The sequence below is a fragment of the Littorina saxatilis genome, linkage group LG5 (genome assembly GCF_037325665.1).
Source record: "Littorina saxatilis isolate snail1 linkage group LG5, US_GU_Lsax_2.0, whole genome shotgun sequence".
Classification (NCBI taxonomy): Eukaryota; Metazoa; Mollusca; class Gastropoda; order Littorinimorpha; family Littorinidae; genus Littorina; species Littorina saxatilis.
The window spans coordinates 13,648,274-13,667,739 of NC_090249.1; the positions used below are offsets into that span (position 1 = coordinate 13,648,274).

General features: G+C 44.4%; 2 protein-coding genes and 1 pseudogene across 2 annotated transcripts in view; 2 read left to right on the forward strand and 1 right to left on the reverse strand.

Annotated features, from left to right (window-relative positions):
* Positions 1–19,466, forward strand: part of LOC138966357 (multifunctional protein CAD-like) — a 113,633-nt gene that overhangs the window by 47,927 nt on the left and 46,240 nt on the right. Inside the window, exons 27-29 of the mRNA XM_070338556.1 lie at positions 4,163–4,267; positions 17,456–17,701; positions 18,949–19,030. Coding sequence (XP_070194657.1) covers positions 4,163–4,267; positions 17,456–17,701; positions 18,949–19,030 — 433 coding nt within the window. The remainder of the gene's footprint in view (positions 1–4,162; positions 4,268–17,455; positions 17,702–18,948; positions 19,031–19,466) is intronic.
* On the reverse strand, positions 4,896–7,771 carry LOC138966358 (complement C1q tumor necrosis factor-related protein 3-like). Its single transcript, XM_070338557.1, has 3 exons — positions 7,595–7,771; positions 6,534–6,755; positions 4,896–5,646 (listed from the first exon to the last, which is right to left on the reverse strand). The coding sequence occupies exons 1-3, from the start codon at positions 7,761–7,763 to the stop codon at positions 5,474–5,476; spliced, it is 564 nt and encodes a 187-aa protein (XP_070194658.1). The 5' UTR covers positions 7,764–7,771; the 3' UTR covers positions 4,896–5,473.
* LOC138967904 (5S ribosomal RNA) lies at positions 8,716–8,834 on the forward strand (annotated as a pseudogene).

The window sequence follows — 19,466 nt, forward strand, 5'->3', positions numbered from 1 at the left end:
ATACATGTGTTACTGTGGGGATATCACATTTTGTCATAGTTGATGTCCTGCCATTGTCAACTTGACACCAGATCTGAAAGGCATGCTAATTTGCATTGCGTTTAAATCTGCATTAAACTGAAGTTTGTACAAATGTGCATTGAAGGGAAAGTTGCAAACTTTTGCTTAGCCAGTAGTCAATATCCATGGGAAATATTTCGTACTGGTGGTTCATCAAGACTGTCAGTGTTCATTGACCATTGTGTTTCTGTGAGTATGCGTTCCCTGGTAGAGATTCGATACCTACTGTTTGCTAGTGCAGACCTGGGAACCCATACGATTTCACCGTATTTTGTACACATGATCTTGGCGGGTCTTCCCTCTTCTTCTATCTCTCGTCTCCAACGCATTCAAAATAGCTCTGCCCGTCTTGTCTTACGAAAGAAAAAGAGAGATCATAATTATCACCCCCCTCCTAAATCAGCTCCACTGGTTGCCCGTTCCTGCCCGTATCACATACAAAATCAACACTCTCACCTACAAATGCCTCCATGGTCTCGCCCCTGCCTATCTCTCCGACTCTCTCTCTCTCTATGTCCCATCACGAGCACTCAGATCATCTGCCGACTCCCTCAAGCTCAACATGCCCCACACCAAACTCAAAACAGCAGGTCAACGCTCATTTTCTTTCCAAGCACCTAGTCAATGGAACACACTACCTCTCTCCCTCCGTCAACAACAGTCCCTCGAATCATTCAAATCTGCACTCAAGACATTCCTTTTTTCCAAATAATCCATGCATTCTACACTGCCCACCCCATCCCACCCTGAATAACTGTACATATTTTAATGGTTGATGGTGTGTGTGTGTTAGTGACTTTAAGTCTCCGTGTGTGTGAATGAGTGTATGTGCGCCTTGAGTCGCCTGTTGGTGAGATATGTGCGCGTTATAAATATTCGTATTATTATTATTATTATTATTATGATTGTCTAGAATACGATCAGTGGAAAAAAAATACGATGAGAAAAATTCCTTGACTACTTTTCTTCACAAGCGCATCTCGAAGCCATCCAATATTTTGACACGTATGAGTACAGATTGTGTCAGTAAACATTGAAAGAAGGATTTGTAAACTTGGTAAACTTAATTATATTATTATTATTATTATTATTTAAGTTATTGAGACATCCCAGTGCACTAAGGGATTTATAGAGCAAATCGAGAAAATTCATTATTGAACAAAGCGCATAGCGCTGAGTTCAATAATTATTTTCGAGATTTGCTCTATAAATCCCTTAGTGCACTGGGATTGTTTCAATAACGATATTGTCAGTACCGCCATAGAAAAAAGAAGATTCCAAACGCACATTTTGCAATGCGCATTTGAATAGGCATAACTGTGTGGTCAGGTCGTGCACAGTAAAGATCTACTTTTGTGTGGGGTGTCTCAAGTGTGTCGTGCTTTCGTCACACGCATTTTAATTTCTGTTGGTAAATTCCAGTGTAGCGTTAATCTGAACAGTGATGATCTTTCAGAGAGACCTCATTTGAACTCGGAGAAAGGCTCTTCATTATTTGCGATTCGAAACCTCCAGTCGAGCTTCGACGGATTGACTATGCGGAGTGACTCCCCTTGAATTGACTCAAAGCGGGACTCGACGGTTCGCACATTTTCAAAACAAATGTGGCATATTTCTCGTGTTCTATCTTCACTCATCGGGGAGTCTGATACTAAATATGAACGGTAAGAATGCTCTGAACCCTACACGTATTATATCCCCATCGTTTTTTCGTTCACATTTGCCCAACATGTTAATTTGCTGAGCGGGGTTAATGTCGTCTGCTAGGCTACCTGCCAACCTGGGCAATGGAACGACTGCAGTCTGCACTGAGTCTATACGCATAAGGCATAAGGCAGGCTGCTAATAAATCTTATATGGTAAGAACGTTCTGAACCTTACACGTTTTCGATTACGATTGTTCTTGCTTTGAAATAATAATTCTGAAACCATTCATTTACTGAACTGATGTAGTCGTATTTCTGTGTTGTCTGCTACAGAGTCGATCGAGTCGGTCTTCCAAACTGGTCTTGCTGCAGACCTGTTTACACTACACATTGAGCGTAGTAAACTACGAATTTGAATAATATACTACGCAACTACGCAAGTCTGTCGTTTTCTACGCAAACGGTATTAAAAATAAAAAAAATAAAAAAATAAAAAATTTCTTTTCTTTTTTGTCTTTACACCTGTTCCTTGTCCCGGTGTGCTCTCACACCGCCCCGTCCCTGCACGCAAACGGTATTGTTTCGGCTACGCATATCACAATCCGTAATTTTCTTCATCTCCCTTGACCGATCCATTTTCCAATCCATGTTTTCGGCCAGCAGTCGTTTGCTGCGTGCAGCGCGTAAAGCGCCCACGGGCGTTGCGTTGTAGCTTGTTAATGCCGAATAGGCTTCTCCAAGCAACTGAAAGCGTTACTGCCAAACCATGCGGGCGTTTCGACACAATGGCTGAACGCAGAGCACACGAAAGTGAAGATAAGAACTGTGAAGAAAATGACTCCGAAAGGCCACCGACCAAAAAGAAAAAGACGAGCAATGCGCCGAACCAAGTCTTTCTGCCAAAATATCATCAGGACTACCCATGCCTTGTCTTCGCGGAAAGGAAAACATCATGCTCATTGCACTGTCTGCAATTCCCATTTTTCCGTCAGTCAATCAATACATGTGGTAAAAAGTAGCAATCATTGTTCTTGTTGTTGTGATAGGTCGACGAGAAATTCTACACATTCAATTACAAAACTACACATTTGCCTCATTTTGCTCCCAGAAAATACACATGCAATGTTTTAGGGGTAAACAGGTCTGTTGCTGGTACGTTATCGGAATAACACTTGTGTTTTCTGTTAGCCGCTGGGAATTGTATACTAACTCATCATTTGGTAATGTGGATGATAAGCTACATGCCACTAACACGGCATATGAGAAGAATCTATGCAAGTCGGCGAAAATTAGATGAAACACAGCGGCTTCTATTTTTTTTAGATCACTGGCACTGGCACAGGCACATGCAATCTGTCAGAAAAAAAACCCACTTCTGCTTTAATTGAGAAGCAGGGAATTTATGGTCATTTGGTATTGTGGAGAATATAAGCTACATGTCATTAATTAATTCTGAGGATGAGAGCACAGTCTTGCTTAGGCAAAGGGCGCAAGAATACGCTCTGTGGAAAAGTTAGCGCACTCCAAGAGTGCGCTAACAGTTTTAGCGCATCGCCATTAGCCAATCAACTGGTTCACATCAGTCATGTGACACCAGTACTTACTGACAATTATTATTATTATTATTATTATTATTAAACTTAATTAACGGTGTGAGGGACGTGTGTGCAGCATGTTGGATCATGGAATGTTCAAATACAGTGTGGAGTACGCTCATTTTTCTGAAAATACACATATTTTGTTTGAGAATACTAAGTGCAAAACAGGGGTTCCCAGGTCTGCTTGTGTCTCTGCTGAAACCTGTCATGTTGACTGGTATTGCTGGTATTGTTCCTGCTGACTGGGTTTGTAACCTGTCATGTTGACTGGTATTGCTGGTATTGTTCCTAAATACACGTCTAGCTCCCCGTAGCAAGAAATTGAAACTGGGGATTATGGGCATTGGCACATGCGCAGAGAGGTACTACCGACGGAAATCTAGAGTTAGCGACCTTGTTTACAGTCTAGTACTGGTAACATAGGACGCTTCTCAGTCTAGCACTCGTAAGTAAGGTAACTCCTATTAGTTAAATTGAGGTGAGTATTCTTAGAAATAGTCATTTTACTTGTAAAAAATACATTTTTCTTGATCATCCCCAATGTTCGGGTCGCTTCCTTCCAGTGAGAAGCTAGCAGCAACAAGAGTCGCTATTAAGGTGTCTGCGTGTTTAGGTGTAATCAGCCACCTGCACTTATGGCAGAATGACTGAGGTCTTTCACGTGCCACAGTGGTGACACGAGGGTGGAACATGGATACCGTCTCTGAGTCTGCACATAAAGTTGACCTGTGTCGGTGCCGGCCCGGATTCAAATCCGTGACCCTAGGATCACAAGTCCAGTGCTTGTCCAACTGAGCTCCTGATAAGCGTGTATTCTGCCGACTGATGTTTATCTTGCCTGTTGTTTTCATGTGACAGAGCAAGAAAGAGCTGATTCCCACCATGAGGTCGCTGGTGGAGATGGGATATCAGCTGTTCGCCAGCATGGGCACCGCTGACTTCTACAACAACCATGGCTTCAACGTGAGTACTTTCGCCTTGCTTTTCCATGTGCTCACCTGCAAAATGACATTCGTTAGCATGATGCACGTGTGCATTTTATGACTTACTTACTTTTCTGTCATTGGCTTTTTCATGTCCTCTTTCCTGCTTTTTTCTTTGTCTCACTCTCACCCCATCCTTCTCGTCCAGAGATTGAGTACTGTGCTGAGGTGCACGAGGTGAGAGTGGGTGCCACCTGAATGAGTGCTACGCAGCCGCGGGTTCCAATTGGTTGAAATTAAGATTTGTTGTGATTTCAACCAATCAGACTCCCTGGTTTGTTCCTACCCAAATTGGGGGGCACCCAGTTTCGCTTTGTGCACCTAAGCCCAGGTGCCTGTATCATGACGGGGTGATTAAAAACGGCCCTAAATGCAATCTTCCCATTGGGATGACCGAGTCATCTCATCTGTACCTAGGGTCCCTGTGAGAGTTTAGCGCGTGTACACACGACAACAGCAACCCCCATCCTTTCATCTGGTCTTCCTCTGAGCCTTTGCTTCCTCTGAGCCTTTGCTTCCTCTGAGCCTTTGCACACTCATTCCTCACAGACACAAACATCAACAATGCTGTCCTTTCTTTTTCAAATAAATTTCTTTTCTTTGTTTTTTTATATTTTTGGGTGTTAATGTCCAGGAATGAACACATGCGCATTGTGGATGACTGAAGTTAAAATCGACACTTCAAAAAGCAACACACGTGAAAACTGTTGGACATTTTTATTGAAGTTGTGTGATGACATGTCGTCTCCGAATTTAGAGCCGACTGAGTGATGTAATGCTTGGTTCGTCATCTGCAAGTAGGTGCTACTTATCACACACTTGCACAGAAGAGAAAGGTCTGTCAAGTGTTATGAGAGTGAAACGCTGCGTATCACTTAAAACTTAATCCCTCATCATGAGATTGTTGCTTCTCACACAAAGCTGCAACCCTTCAGCCACATAATTATTTGGATGGGACTTTAACTTTGTTTTGTTGTATGGATTTATTTATTTTTTATTTGTTTATTCGTTTGATTGTTTGTTTATATATTATCTCTATTTCTTATGTATTGATTGTTTGGTGGTTTTGTTTTTCTTGCATTTACTTGGAGTTTTTCAAGATTTGTGTTCAGTGTTGGAATTCAGCCTTCAGTTGATCAGTTAAGTCCGCATATCATGATAATCATAGACACAGGTAGGAGTGGAATTAGTCAGCATGAAGGAGAAAGCCGGTGAAGGTGGTCCACCATTCTCCAAAAATGCCAGTCCCCCCGTCATTCTGTCGTACCCACACCTGCTCTCCTTCTGTCAGGTGTACCGTCACATGGGTCATGCCTTTGTTCCAGGTATCGGCGTTGGAGCTGTCTGCATGGGTTTCAGCTGCGGCAAAACAGATTGATTCCTTTCAGAATAATGAGAGCTGTTGAGGTGTGTTGGAAACATGAATACATGCATGCAAAAATATGAAGCCCGGGTGTCCGTTCGGCCAACAGCCAATAAAGTAACCATTTCAGCACTGACCCAAGACGACCCAACCCGGTCCCTAGCCCATTTCAGGTCTCCTCTAGCAGCCGGCAGCCAGCTGTCTACATCCCCCCCCCTACATTTTTATTTTTTATTTTTATACAAAGCCGGGTTTTCCTGTGTAACATGCCCCTAATGGCTTTGCCGTGAGGGCGTAAAACTTACATTTTCTGAGGTGTGTTTTGCGCAAAAAATTCTTTCAAATTGCTGTCATTTTGGCAAATTTGCTGAACTTTTTTTTTTTTTTAAGGTAGGGAAGGTGATCCCGTGGACTTCATTAAATGTCTTCAACTAGGGTTACTTAACATGACCTAGGTAAAGGCCCTTTTAATGATGCAATTTGAAACTAGAGTTACATGGAATATAAATTGTGCAAAAAGACATGGCAATACTTTTTGTACCCTCACTAACAAATTCATGCTCTTTTTATTTTATTGAATTATCATTCTGTGTGCTGTAAGGCACTCAACCTATCGGGCACACTTTCTACCAACCAGACAAAAACAAAGCCTTCTAATTTAAAAAGTTAGAAAAAAAAATTCAGAAAAGGCCAAATTCATCAGCCCTACAACCCCTGCTAATAAACGAAACGGACAGCTTTTCAGGAAATCCAACTTTGCAATGTTTTTATTCATAGTTATTATGTAAAGCGCGGAGAGAAAAAATTCCTGTGGTTCGCACTATATAAACTGTCATCATCATCATCATCATCATCATCATCATCATCATCATCATCAACTTACCTAGAGGCGTACCGGACTTGTCGATGGCAACTTGGATGTAGCTCTCGTCATTGGTTATCATGATGTTGACGATAAAGACGTAAACGCCAGAGAAAGGGGCCGTGAAAATCCCACTGTTAGTGCTGTAGCCGTTGCCGATGTTGTAAGGAACTACGTCAAAATGGAACACTCCTTTGGGGGCCACCTGCACCTCACTCGCCGAGAAACGTACTGTGAAAGCCACTGTCATGGAAAACACACGAAAATACGAGTGTATTGAGCAGACATGTCAGCGGGTGTACTTGGAGATATCTGACAATGTGCAAGAAGGGACAGGTATCAATTAGTCCTGTAGGGTTAATTACCCTCTTGGAATTTTGGTCTGCTTCCTCACTGTGGAAAACGAGCTGCAGTACAACGCCACCCAATTTTTTTTTGTTACCTGCAGCCAGTATTCATGTATTCATAAAAACCTGATAAGATTGCTTTTTAAATTGAACAAATTAGGTTCAAAGGTTGAAATTAGGTTTAAAGGTTGTACACTTGACAAAAAAAGATGCAGACCTACATGTTAATGTCAGATTCATTCTATCTTTCTTAGTGTTTCATGCTTTTGAATGTGCAGGTCCTTTGGTGAGGAAAAGGGTCAAAATAGTGTGATGTTCACTACTGTAAACCTTATCGCAATCCTCTGAAATAAGCGTAAGCAGCTAGTACATTTGTTGAATTTTGCAAAACTGTTTAGTATGTACATGAATAAGACCCTATAGTCTAAATACCTCAGAATCTGAATATTTCAAAATGTTAACTTGTTAATTATTTGGATACTTGGTTTGGCTTGGTATTGTTTCTCATCTTTTTTTCTCCTTTAACTGTCTCCTCTTTACATAACTTATTGCGTCTTTGTAGTCTGTACGTGGTCACTTTTATCATTTATCTCTCCCAACTTGAGAGGAATGAGAGCGAGAACGCAGGATTGTCACTTTGATGTGACCAATTAACAAGCAGAGATAGATAAACTCAAGCTGTTAATTTTTAATTTTGGATTCGATGATCGAAAATTGTACAGAAATCATACCAACCAGCTTTATTTTGCTGCTGTTTGGTGGCTGCAAGGTCTGTTTTGAGGGCTGCCACTTCTGCTGTGAGCTCCTGTAAAGCCTTTGCCTGTTGTTGCACCAATATCTCCACTTGGTTCGGATCATCCGATCGACGTCTGATCTCATGCTCACTGCGGATTTGAACCCACATCACAGTCAAACACAAGACGAGAAACACTTTGTCCATCATTTTTTCTCTACTGAAACAGAATGAGGGTGTACTGCGTTTGAAGTGTTAAGACTTGAATGCTGAGGACTGAAATGTCAACTAGTTTTATTTGTTGAACTTACATCCTGAATTATTGCTATACTGCGTAGCTGAGTTGCTAAGGTGAGCTTGATGCTATTGGGACTGTCGGTAGTGTTGGAGATTTGAAGTATCAAGAACTATGATTGTTCTACGACATAGCATGGTTGTCAGGTGATAACTGACCATTAAATTACATATCTTACCCAACTCACATATAGCAATTAACCCTGGTTCAGTGCTGGTATCGCTGTACGCGTCCCCTTGGTAACAAGAAAGACGCCTCTAAAAAAGAGTGACCGAGACCCGTAAGGGTGTCTAGGCCAGCCCGGAAACGAGGCTGCCTTCCGTATGCGCGCGCATACTCCGCCATATGCATTATTCTAAAACTCAGCGTCAGTGGGACTGGTCGCTTTTTATGTACGCTCTGGCTGTTTCAGCCGTTGTTACTTAGTCTTTTTGACTTTGTTTCGTTCCTCTTGGTCTCCTCTTGTCATCTGGACTTCACAACTATGTTGAGGTGAGGTCGTTCCTTGTATTTTGCTTGATTTTGGCAGCTTTGTTGGCCGTATTTTGGACTTGCGATTTTTCTCAGAAATTTTTTCGTGAGTCGATTTTCCGTCATGGCTGACAATGCTAAGAAGAGGGCAGCTTCTTAATAGGTAGCTGCTGTGCCCTTTTCTCCTTAGAAAGCTTTTAGGAAGTCTAAACAATCCGGTCTATGTCCGTTTCTGTTGTAGATTCTCTTGCTAAAAATCTTTTGATGTGTTGATTGTTTTACCCGCTAAGCCGGTAGACAAGTCCGCTTCCAGTTTGTTTACTACACTGGGACTATTCCGGAACCCCCAATTTGCCGGCCAACGGCCACTCCACGTTGTAAGCACCGGTTCTCGTCCGATCATCGAAGTTAAGCAACGTCGGGCCCGGTTAGTGCTTGGATGGGTGACCGCCTGGGAACACCGGGTGCAGGTGGCCACCTTTGTTTTTTAAGCCTACGGATTAGTCCGGGCTCGGTTTTAAACATGTTGTTACTGGGCTTGCGTCTGTAGACGTGGCCTCTTTGCTTTTGACTTTAAGTTCACAGGTTTCTGCTTTGGCGACTGAAACTTCGTCATCAAAGGCAGAACTACGTGCTCTCCCGGCCGGGGTTGCTGTTTGTTCGTCGCTGGACAGTGGTCGTTCGTCCCCTGCTGTGACCTTATGAGGGGAGCTCACGGTTTCCGGCGTCTGTTGGTTCACCTTTAGGTGTTCCGTCTTCCTCACAAGGTATGTGGACTACACGAGTAGCTGGGTTCTCCAGCGAAAGTGTAGAGCGTTGTCTTGAGAAAGTAGCCTCTGGTGAAAGCCCAGGTGAAAGTTCCAACCCATCTGCTGACATTAGCCACTTAGTCGGTTGGTCAGTGGGTGCTAGGGGCCCTGACAAGCGAACAGAAGTTCCTATGCTTCCCGCCACGTCAGTAGACGGTGGCCTGGTTGAAAGGCTTCTGCTTCCGCCCAGGGGGCAGGAAGGGGTGCGTCCAAGTTGAGCGTTGTCTTGAGAAAGTAGCCTCTGGTGAAAGCCCAGGCGAAAGTTCCAACCCATCTGCTGACATTAGCCGCTTAGTCGGTTGGTCAGTGGGTGCTAGGGGCCCTGACAAGCGAACAGAAGTTCCTATGCTTCCCGCCACGTCAGTAGACAGTGGCCTGGTTGAAAGGCTTCTGCTTCCGCCCAGGGGGCAGGAAGGGGTGCGTCCACGGTGGTGGACGACATCCAGCTTACTTGCCGTTCAAGTTGTCCAGCGCAGTGACGTGGGCAGCGGAAAACGGCATTTAAGTTTTGTGGAAGTTGGTGGACCGCGAAAGGCGGGGGTCACCTTCCTGATTGCGTTTGCGAGCATGAAGGAAAGGATAACGAGGAAACTTCCATTTGAGGGTGCGTCCACGGGGATGGACGACACCCAGCTTACTTGCCGTTAAAGTTGTCCAGCGCAGTGACGTGGGTGGCGGAAAACGGCATTTAAGTTTTGTGAAGGTTGGTGGACCGCGAAAGGCGGGGGTCACCTTCCTGATTGCGATTGCGAGCATGAAGGAAAGGATAACGAGGATACCTTCTTATGAGGGTGCGTCCACGGGGATGGACGACACCCAGCTTAACTTGCTGTTCAGGTTGTCCAGCGCAGTGACGTGGGCAGCGGAAAACGGCATTTAAGTATTGTGGAAGTTGGTGGACCGCGAAAGGCGGGGGTCACCTTCCCGATTGCGATTGCGAGCATGAAGGAGAGGATAACGAAGATACTTCCATATGAGGGTGCGTCCACGGGGATGGACGACACCCAGCTTAACTTGCTGTTCAGGTTGTCCAGCGCAGTGACGTGGGCGGCACAAAACGGCATTAAATAACATATTCTTACTCCGAATCACATTAGCATTGAGTCACCTGAGATGCTTATCACTGAAAAACGCTTACCCGGCTAAAAATTTTAAAGGGAAGCAACCCCATCACCAAAACGAAAGTGAAAGTAGCTTTGGTAATGGGCCAGCACACTGGGAGTTACCTCCCATACGGGTGTGTGCCACGTCACTTCCTCCAGTAACACGTGCCTATTCTCATACGATCTTTTCACCTACGTTCTGCGGATTTTGAGCCTTTGAGCGAGGCCATTCTGTTCAATGTCACTCGCAAAGCGCTGGTTCTTCTTTCGTTGGCAACGGCCCGACGGGGTAGAGAGGTCCACGCCCTGTCGGGTCAGCCTGGAGATATCTCCTTTAGTCGGACGGTTCCGCATATTTGCGTTTCCGGCCCGATTTCCTGGCCAAGAATCAGTCTCCGGGGCAGGCCTCTCTGCTGGTTAGAGTCAAGGCTCTGATCAGCGCGTTGGCCCCGGATGACCTTGATTCGGTCAATTGCCCTGTGTGGGCTCTTCGTCTGTACTTAGCCCGGACTCAGCCGTTTCGGTCTAGTTCTCAGAAGTTGCTGTTTATCTCGCCCTTTTCTAGGCGCGAGTAAGTTTTGTCGAAGGTATCGTTGGCCTGGTGGGTGTCCTCGCTCATTAAGCAAGCTTATGAGTGGAGTCGCACAAAGAGGGGGGGGGTCATGCCCTCCTTGCCACTTGACTCGGCCCGAGCCCATGATATGAGGGCGTGGGCATCCTCTCTGGCAGTACTGCGCTCCAGATGTCTAGAGGAGGTGCTGACTATTGCGTTTTGGCGTTTCTGAAGATGTTTGCATAAACTTTTATCTTCGGGACGTCTCGGCCCTTCGACAGGATGGCTCCAGAGGCCTTCCAGCGCTCTTAGCAGCAGGTCAGTTCCTGTCCAGAACTTGATGGTGAGTTTTGATTCATTTCTAGCCCACCGCCTTGTTGATGTTATCTGCTAATGTGATTCGGAGTAAGAATATGTTATTTAATGGAAAATTTCCTAGATAAATTTTCATTTAATTAATATACTTACCCGAATCACATACTGTATTCCCTCCCACCTGCCCCGCGTATGGTTTTAAGATTTTCTAAGACCGTATGAGAATAGGCACGTGTTACTGGAGGAAGTGACGTGGCACACACCCGTATGGGAGGTAACTCCCAGTGTGCTGGCCCATTACCAAAGCTACTTTCACTTTCGTTTTGGTGATGGGGTTGCTTCCCTTTAAAATTTTTAGCCGGGTAAGCGTTTTTCAGTGATAAGCATCTCAGGTGACTCAATGCTAATGTGATTCGGGTAAGTATATTAATTAAATGAAAATTTATCTAGGAAATTTTCCATTTAAGTTTTGACTGGAGGGGGTGGTTGAGAGCAAAGCTTTACTTCCTCCACCTCTATCCGGTTTGATGACTTCTGGAAGTTCGGAGGAACAGGATGTTCACTTCAGCTTCCGGGAATCGTTGTCTATTGCCCTGGAGTTGGCAAATGGCCGCGTGTAGCCGGGTTCTCCGGTGAAAGTGGTGTACGTTCGCAGGAGGTAGCAAGCTTTGTGCGGTGAAGTGTTGAAACCATGTCTGTTCTTCCGCTTTCTGGCGCACGTTCAGCAGCGGCTAAGAGCCCTAGGCAACGTAAGCTTCCGCCCTGGGGGCAGGAAGTTGGTGGGCTGGGTGATTCTTGGGTTGACCATGCGAGTCTCTCTGGGGGTCACTTTCCTACCTTTGATACCGAGCAGGGGGGCAGGAAGCGAGCAGTAGGGCTGATTCTTTGTTGGAGTTTTAAGTCTAGCATGGAGTCAGCTTCCGGATTGCACGGAGGTGCATGAAGGCTGTTCAGATTAAGGTGCTCCTGTTTTTCTGTAAAGCACTGATTTTAGGTTCTGTTTCAAGTTAGCAAGTGCAGTGGCGCTCGCAGCTGAAATGGTTCGAGGTACAACGGGATCGTCCGGTGTGTTTCTATGCAACCGGTTGGTCCTGATGTTTACTTATCCACGGCCTGTTGCGCTTTCGCTTTTGCGGCTGTGACTTCTGGGTACAGGACGGGATATCCTTCTACGGTTAACACTGTGGTGTTTGTAGTCGGCACTTTTCAGCTTTTGGCTTCTGGTTCCGTTTCTGCGGTTCCTTTGCCTTTTTTACAGGCTGTTTTCACTTTCTCTTCCAGTCTTCCAGCTGGCGTGATTCAGGTGGATGGAGATCTGGTCATGGTGTTATGACGTTTGAAACTTTTCAAAACTTTTCCGATTGTTGGCAAGTTTTTGCCTTATCGGGATTGGTGACTGGTTCTCATCATTTCGATGTTCGTTATGATGCTTGAACAAGAGGAGGAAATGGGGAGGCTCATACTTCAGCTGTGTCGCGGTTCGCGGCATTTTGTAGTTGGTTTGAGCTTTCTGAGGAGAATCTTCGAGTGTTAAGTTCTTAGATCCTCTGGCGGGGTCGTCTTGTTCTTGCGGAAGTTTTCGCAAGCGAGTCTTCTTTGTCACCACTACCTTTGTGGGCAACGCACGACTATTTACCTGTGGGGGTGGTGGTGCTTTAGCTTGTTTCTTACGCTCAAGTAGCGTGTCACTCGCGGAGCGCTTTCTGTAGGCTTCGGTTTACTCCAAGCTTAAGAACTTAGGTTCTCTTGTTTTTCGTTCTATGGAACCGCCCTCGGGTTTGGTGATGGCGATAGCAAGGAGAAACTGTCTGTTAGATCAAGGTCTCCTAGCTCTGGTGGATTGCGGCATCTTTTCTTTATGAGTGGCTCTTTTGAACAAAACTTGCTTTTACAGGCAAATCCGGATAAGACGAAATTGAAGGGACCGAATTGTTATTGTGTCCTATCCGAAATTTCGACTTGGTCATAGTACAGTGGAACCCCTCTCTAGCGACCTTGAAAATGTTGACAAAAATCGGTCCTTATGGAGGGGGGTCCTTACAGAGGGAGGGGGCGGGGCCACAAAGAAAGTCACCTCAGATTTTCTTAAAAAAAGAAAACAGAGAAGTTTGAGTTGCTGACGACCGTTTCCTCAAGCAAACTGCTTCGATTTCATGTTTGACATTGTCGATGGTGTCCACCAGTTCTGGTGCATGTTTCAATGCAAAAAGAGTTAGTTTCTGAGCAAGCATTTCTTTACAGCAGTCCCTGCAATGATGAAGGCCCTCCGAGAAAGAGTGAAAAATCGGCCACCGTTCTCAGCATCGCGTATCTGTGTGTAACCTCTTTCATTGACAAGATACTCTTGTTTCCCTGCAGCCTTGACCAGTGAGTCGGTTACCTAATCTGTGAACCCTTCAGTTGTGTTGCTTTGTCAAAAGTTAGACACAGTCAACTAGTTTTGCTCTGAGTGAACAGTGCAGCTGGCCTCAATTATAGCCGGTGACACCTCTCTGGCCACAGCACCAAACAGTACATGGCTGGGGGGAGAGAGAGGGGGGGGGGGGGGTAGCTGGCTAAACTCAGTGGGGTGTCCGGTGTCACTGAAGTCAGCAGGAAGAGCATTGGAGAGAAATAGAGAGGTGTACTCTTCCAAACAATTTCCAAGGATCAGTTGTCAGGGCTTAGGTTAGTCAGTGAGGGAGAGTGAGAGCGGTTTGTGTTCAGTCCGACTGAAGAGTGAAAAGTCACTGCCACAAGATCGGCATGCAGTCAATAAAGCCAGACAAGAAGAATGATTATGACATGCGGCTCTATCTGCTGTTTTTTTTTATTCAAACTGGTTTTCAACGCTTATTCTCACAAAGCATCTGCACACCTGCCTCTGCATCTGTGTTTGTGTGGCTGCTTTCGTATGATGTCAGTGCATGGTGAGTGCGTTCACTGCCTTGTCACCACTCCCACCTTTTTCAGAATGTTTTCTTGGAGTTGGATAATTCTCCTTACTTCAGTTCATACTTTATTCAGTGCGTGCCGACTGACCAGTCGGTGTGGCGTCCGTGTAGAGAAGAAGGGAATAAGGTTACACAATGCGCTAGTGTGAGACGCCAAGGTGTTTCGAGTTGCTGTAGTAAATATAGAGTAAACTTTGTCTTTGGGACTGACTTTCTGTTGTGTGCTATCCGTCTTTCGACTTACGTAAGAGAAATCCCATTTCGAGCTCAGGGTACTTTGTACACATAGATAAAGAGGGATAATTCCGGACCAGAATTTCTTTGTGTGCTAAGCGAATTTTTGACTTAACCGTTTGTGAGTTAGCTGGATTTGCCTGTAGTCTCTCGCTTGGGCGGTTACGTTTAACAGGTTATCTTTGTGGTCCGACAGGACTCAAATACAAAGTATTTTACTTTGCCGTTTTTACCTGAGAGTAAGCCTCAGCCCTTTAAGTATTATTCTGTTGGCTAGAGGTTAATCTCTTTCTTGTTTGAAAGGTCTCTTTTTGAGCCCGCTTCTATGCACGCGGGTTCTCTATCTAAGAGAATCTCACGGTAAAAGGAAAGCGCAGGGCAGGTCTTGGCTGTTTTTCGTTTCCAAACGAAAAGCTTCAGGCTGGCTGTTATCCACTTTGGGTTTGGGCTCCATACCCTCGCTTTCACAGGGCTCTTTTTGAGTTAGTTGGGGCGACCTGTTGGTCGCACAGTACGGGTCTTTGCAATCTTGGTTTCCAGACCTCTTTAGGCTGGCAAGAAGGCATCTTTGCTTTCTCACATTGGAATTACTTGAATGTCTGCTGTAAGGGTATAATTGAGATACTTAGGGGCTTCTGCCTCAACTCTGGATTTGGTTCAGAGTTTCTGTGTTCTATGCAGAAGGTTTTTTCTGGCTAGGTTTGCTATGGACAGCTTTTTGGAGAAAGACTGATCTATGGTATTTAGGGTTCCTTCAAAATTTCTGGCAAGTAAGCAGAATTTGGAGAATCCAGCTTCGTTCACATTTTAAACCTTTTAGCAATATTCTGGCTCCTCCAGAGCCATATTTAGCCTTTTGATCATTTCGAGTTCAATGATTTTTCTAACTTGCATGGATCTTTTCAGATTATTGATTCTAACAGCTCTTGTTCTTATCTTTCAACTCTGTCGCTTTTTAACCCTGAACGGTTAGAAACGACGTTAAACACTGGTTAAGGATAGAAAGTTTTTCTATCGACTTTGGTAGAGGTAATGACTTACTTAAGTCAACCTTAGCTTTATAGACTGCCACATTGTTTTGGCAGTCAGTCCTCTCTCTTCGGGTGGCGCGGACTCAACTTGCCTCTCTTGAGCAGGTTTATTGCTCTTGGAGATCCTGATGTACATTTTGGTCCTGTTAGAGCCCTCAGCAGATTTCTGTTTCGGACTGTGCACACTCGTTTGGAGACTCAGAAACTTCTTTTTATCTCATTCATCATGGTACGGTTTAGAGATATGTCGAAAGTCTCGTTAGCCAAGTGGGTCTCCACCATAGCTAGGCAAGCTCTTGGCTGGTGGCAGAGTCAGGCAGGGAATGTCAGGGCAGTCTTGCCCTTTACTACAGCCAGGCCTCATGAGGCAAAAGATTGGGCTTCCACTTTAGGTGATCTTCATTTTAATCTCCTGGCGGAAGTTCTTGAGTCGGCTTACTGGCTTTCTTGAAATGTTCTTCATTGATGTCTTTCTCAGGGATTTCTATGCCTTGAGACAGGATGCGTTTCTGGGTTACCTGCTCGGGTAGAGGCAGGACAAAATCTCGATTCCTATTTGGGTAAAGTGCCCTCCAACCTTTAGTAGCAATCTGCTATATGTGAGTTGGGTAAGATATGTAATTTAATTAAAAATTTTAGTAATAAATTTTCATTTGATTAATATTCTTACCCAACTCACATCGTTTATTCCCTCCCGCCTCCCCGCTGTGGGGTTATATATGTCTAAAAAAGAAGTGAGTTGGGCTTCGTTTTAGAATGATGCATATGGCGGAGTATGCGCGCGCATACGGAAGGCAGCCTCGTTTCCGGGCTGGCCTAGACACCCTTACGGGTCTCGGTCACTCTTTTTTAGAGGCGTCTTTCTTGTTACCAAGGGGACGCGTACAGCGATACCAGCACTGAACCAGGGTTAATTGCTATATGTGAGTTGGGTAAGTATATTAATCAAATGAAAATTTATTACTCAAATTTTTAATTATCGCTCCCATGGGGTCGCCTTCACGCGGCGGGAGCGTTTAAACAGAGCTACCCCACCCCTTTACTTCTCTTCTTTTGTCTTATTTCTGCCTTACCAGTCCTTTCACCTATATTTCCTTCCAAGAAAACTCTTCCTACTATTCCCTGCAGTTTTCCAATTCTTTTCTTGTTGTCTTATTTCTACCTGACTGGATCCATCACCTTTATTTCACTTACCAAAAGTCTTCTTTTCCACATCCTTATTTCTCTGCACCCCGCATGTCGTAAGAGGCGACTGACGGATTCTGTTTCTCCTTTTACCCTTGTTGAGTGGTTCTTGTGTAGAATATGGTCAATGTTTGTAAGGATTTTGGTCAAGCAGTGTGTGGGAAGTGTTTGGTCCTTTGTACTGGAAACTTGCATTCTCCCGGTGGGGTCATATATTGTGCTACGTTGCAGGCCCCTGGAGCAATTTTTTGATTGGTGCTTTTGTGAACAAGAAACACTTGACAAGTGGCTCTATCCCATCTCCCCCCTTTCCCCTATCCCATCTCCCCCCTTTCCCTCGTCGCGATATAACCTTCGTGGTTGAAAACGACGTTAAACACCAAATAAAGTAAAAGAAAACTGACCATTATCTGTTGAGCCTAGGATTTTGCAGTGCGATTCTTTCATGTTCGGAGATTAGTGTCAGCCAATTTAATTTTTCTTTGATCAAAGTTTCATTTTGCTGTAGGCATGGCTTAGGCTGAGAAGAAAATTGAAACGGGCACTTATTAGTTCTGACAAATTTATCATAGATCAGACACTTACGGTTGGCATCGCTATAGATTGGCCAAAAGAAGTCTTGTCTTGTCCCATTTACAAAGTTCTTTGTTTTCTGTTTGTCCTCCCAATCAAAATTTCGGTACATTTTGTTTCTTTCTTGCCCCCCTCAACCATCTCTCTCTCTCTCTCTCTCTCTCTCTCTCTCTCTCTCTCTCTCTCTCTCTCTCTCTCTCTCTCTCTCTCTCTCTCTCTCTCTCTCTCTCTCTCTCTCTCTCTCTCTCTCTCTCCCCCCCCCCCCACAAACACACACACGCAAACAAACACACACGCACTCACACAGCTTCCCAATCCTCACGCCAAATGTTTTGAGTTAACATTTCGTTGTACATTTCAGGTGAAATCGGTGGACTGGCCATACGAGGATACAGGTGAGGATCCCAAGACCAATGGCGGTCAGTCCACCATCGCCCACTACCTGGCCGAAAACATGTTCGACCTGGTCATCAACCTGCCGCTGCGGAACGCTGGGTCCTACCGAGCCTCGTCCTTCATCACTCAGGGTTACAAGACTCGGCGTATGGCGGTTGACTACTGCGTACCGCTGATTACGGATGTCAAGTGCACCAAGATGTTTGTTGAGGTTGGTTTGTGGGTTTGGTTGTGAAGGTTGTTTCTAATCTATTTTGTAGACAAGGTGGTGAGCTAGTTAGATTGGCCAACAGTAGTTATATGGCACTCCAGCTCAGAGTGAGTGGGTTTGGGTCTGTTACTTGGAATGACTCAAGACTCGAAGATTAACTGTCCTTATATCCCGCAGTGGGGCACTGCGGTTATGAAATTAAAGGCCCCTCGTGTTTTTGGAACCGCAGGAGCTTTCTAGTTTGCTGTTAGGTAGATTTTTGGTTCCTCTTTCCTGTCATGCTCTCTTTTTCTTCATGAATTCTTTTCTTTTTTCTGCCTTCTTGCTCATTCACCTGTATTTTTTCCAAAAATCTCTTCTCTTGCCGCTTGTCTCGCGATTCATGTATAGTTTAATCTGTTAGTGTTCTGATGTAAGTCCAGCAGTAGATAGGTTAAGCCTATTTTAACATACTGGAAACTGGTAATCTTCCAGTAGGTATTAATTTAGTTTTACTAAAGCCTGCTGGGACACAAGTAATGGGTTAGTGCATTTGTAAACAGGAATCGCTTGACAAGTGGCCCCCTTCATCCCCCCCTTCCTCGTCCTGATATGGCTCTGCGTAGTCGGCTGGACGTTAAGCAACAAATAAACAAACAAACAAACTGTCCTTATAAAAACAAGGAATGATTTTCTGTGTTTGTATCTTACTTGATATGTATTTTTGGCTGTGTATTTTGTATTTCTGGATTGAATCTGTTGTAAGCACACAATAGGATTATGTTTGAAATTTGAACTTTACAGTGCAGGGTATATTAATCATTTGCATTTTAGGATCCATTCACTTTGAAAAAAAACCCGCGGGTTAGGGGGAAGAATTTACCCGATGCTCCCCAGCGTGTCATAAGAGGCGACTAACGGATTCTGTTTCTCCTTTTACCCTTGTTAAATGTTTCTTGTATAGAATATAGTCAATTTTTGTAAAGATTTTAGTCAAGCAGTATGTAAGAAATGTTAAGTCCTTTGTACTGGAAACTTGCATTCTCCCAGGAAGGTAATATATTGTACTACGTTGCAAGCCCCTGGAGCAAATTTTTGATCAGTGCTTTTGTGAACAAGAACCAATTGACAAGTGGCTCTATCCTATCTTCCCCTTTTCCCCGTCGCGATATAACCCTTCGTGGTTGAAAACGACGTTAAACACCAAATAAAGAAAGAACACTTTGAAAATGCAGTGCACACTGGTGATGTTTGTACATGTTTTTCAGGCACTGCGTCAGATCAAAGGCAAGCCGGCCATGAAGACACATATCGACTGCATCTCTTCCAAGCGTGTTGTCATCCTGCCAGGTTGGTAACTGGGTTTTCTGGTTACTTCCCTTGTTGCACTGAACGAAACAAAATTGCGAGAGTGCTTTTCTAATTTATTTTGTTAACTGACTCTTTACACCACACTGGTAACAGTATGAGGAAGGAGAGGTTCGCCAGCATGCCTACGTTTGATATGCTCGGAGGCAAAAATGACAGCAGGTCATGTCAACTTTTTATGGTCAGTTTTAAATAACTCCTGACATTCTGGAGGGCAATCTTGAGATTTGTAAAGCTCAGATGAGAAAGGTTTTGGGTGTTTGTTGGTCTGTATAGGAAACCCTATCCCAACCTTTCTTTTAAATTGGAGATGTGAGAATCCTGTGTCCGATAAGAACTTTAAAGTAACTTTTGGTGTTGACTTTGAAACCTTAGAGAAATATAAAAACACATCATTGCATTTTTTTAACTGTTGCTA

Bases quoted from the DNA above. Each gene is read 5' to 3' on its own strand.
- LOC138966358 (XM_070338557.1), bottom strand. From the start codon at position 7,763: ATGTGGGTTCAAATCCGCAGTGAGCATGAGATCAGACGTCGATCGGAT. The intron at 6,756-7,594 runs GTTGGTATGATT...TTTCCATGACAG, and splicing joins ACAGCAGCAAAATAAAGCTG to TGGCTTTCACAGTACGTTTC. The intron at 5,647-6,533 runs GTAAGTTGATGA...GTTTTGCCGCAG, and splicing joins CAAGTCCGGTACGCCTCTAG to CTGAAACCCATGCAGACAGC.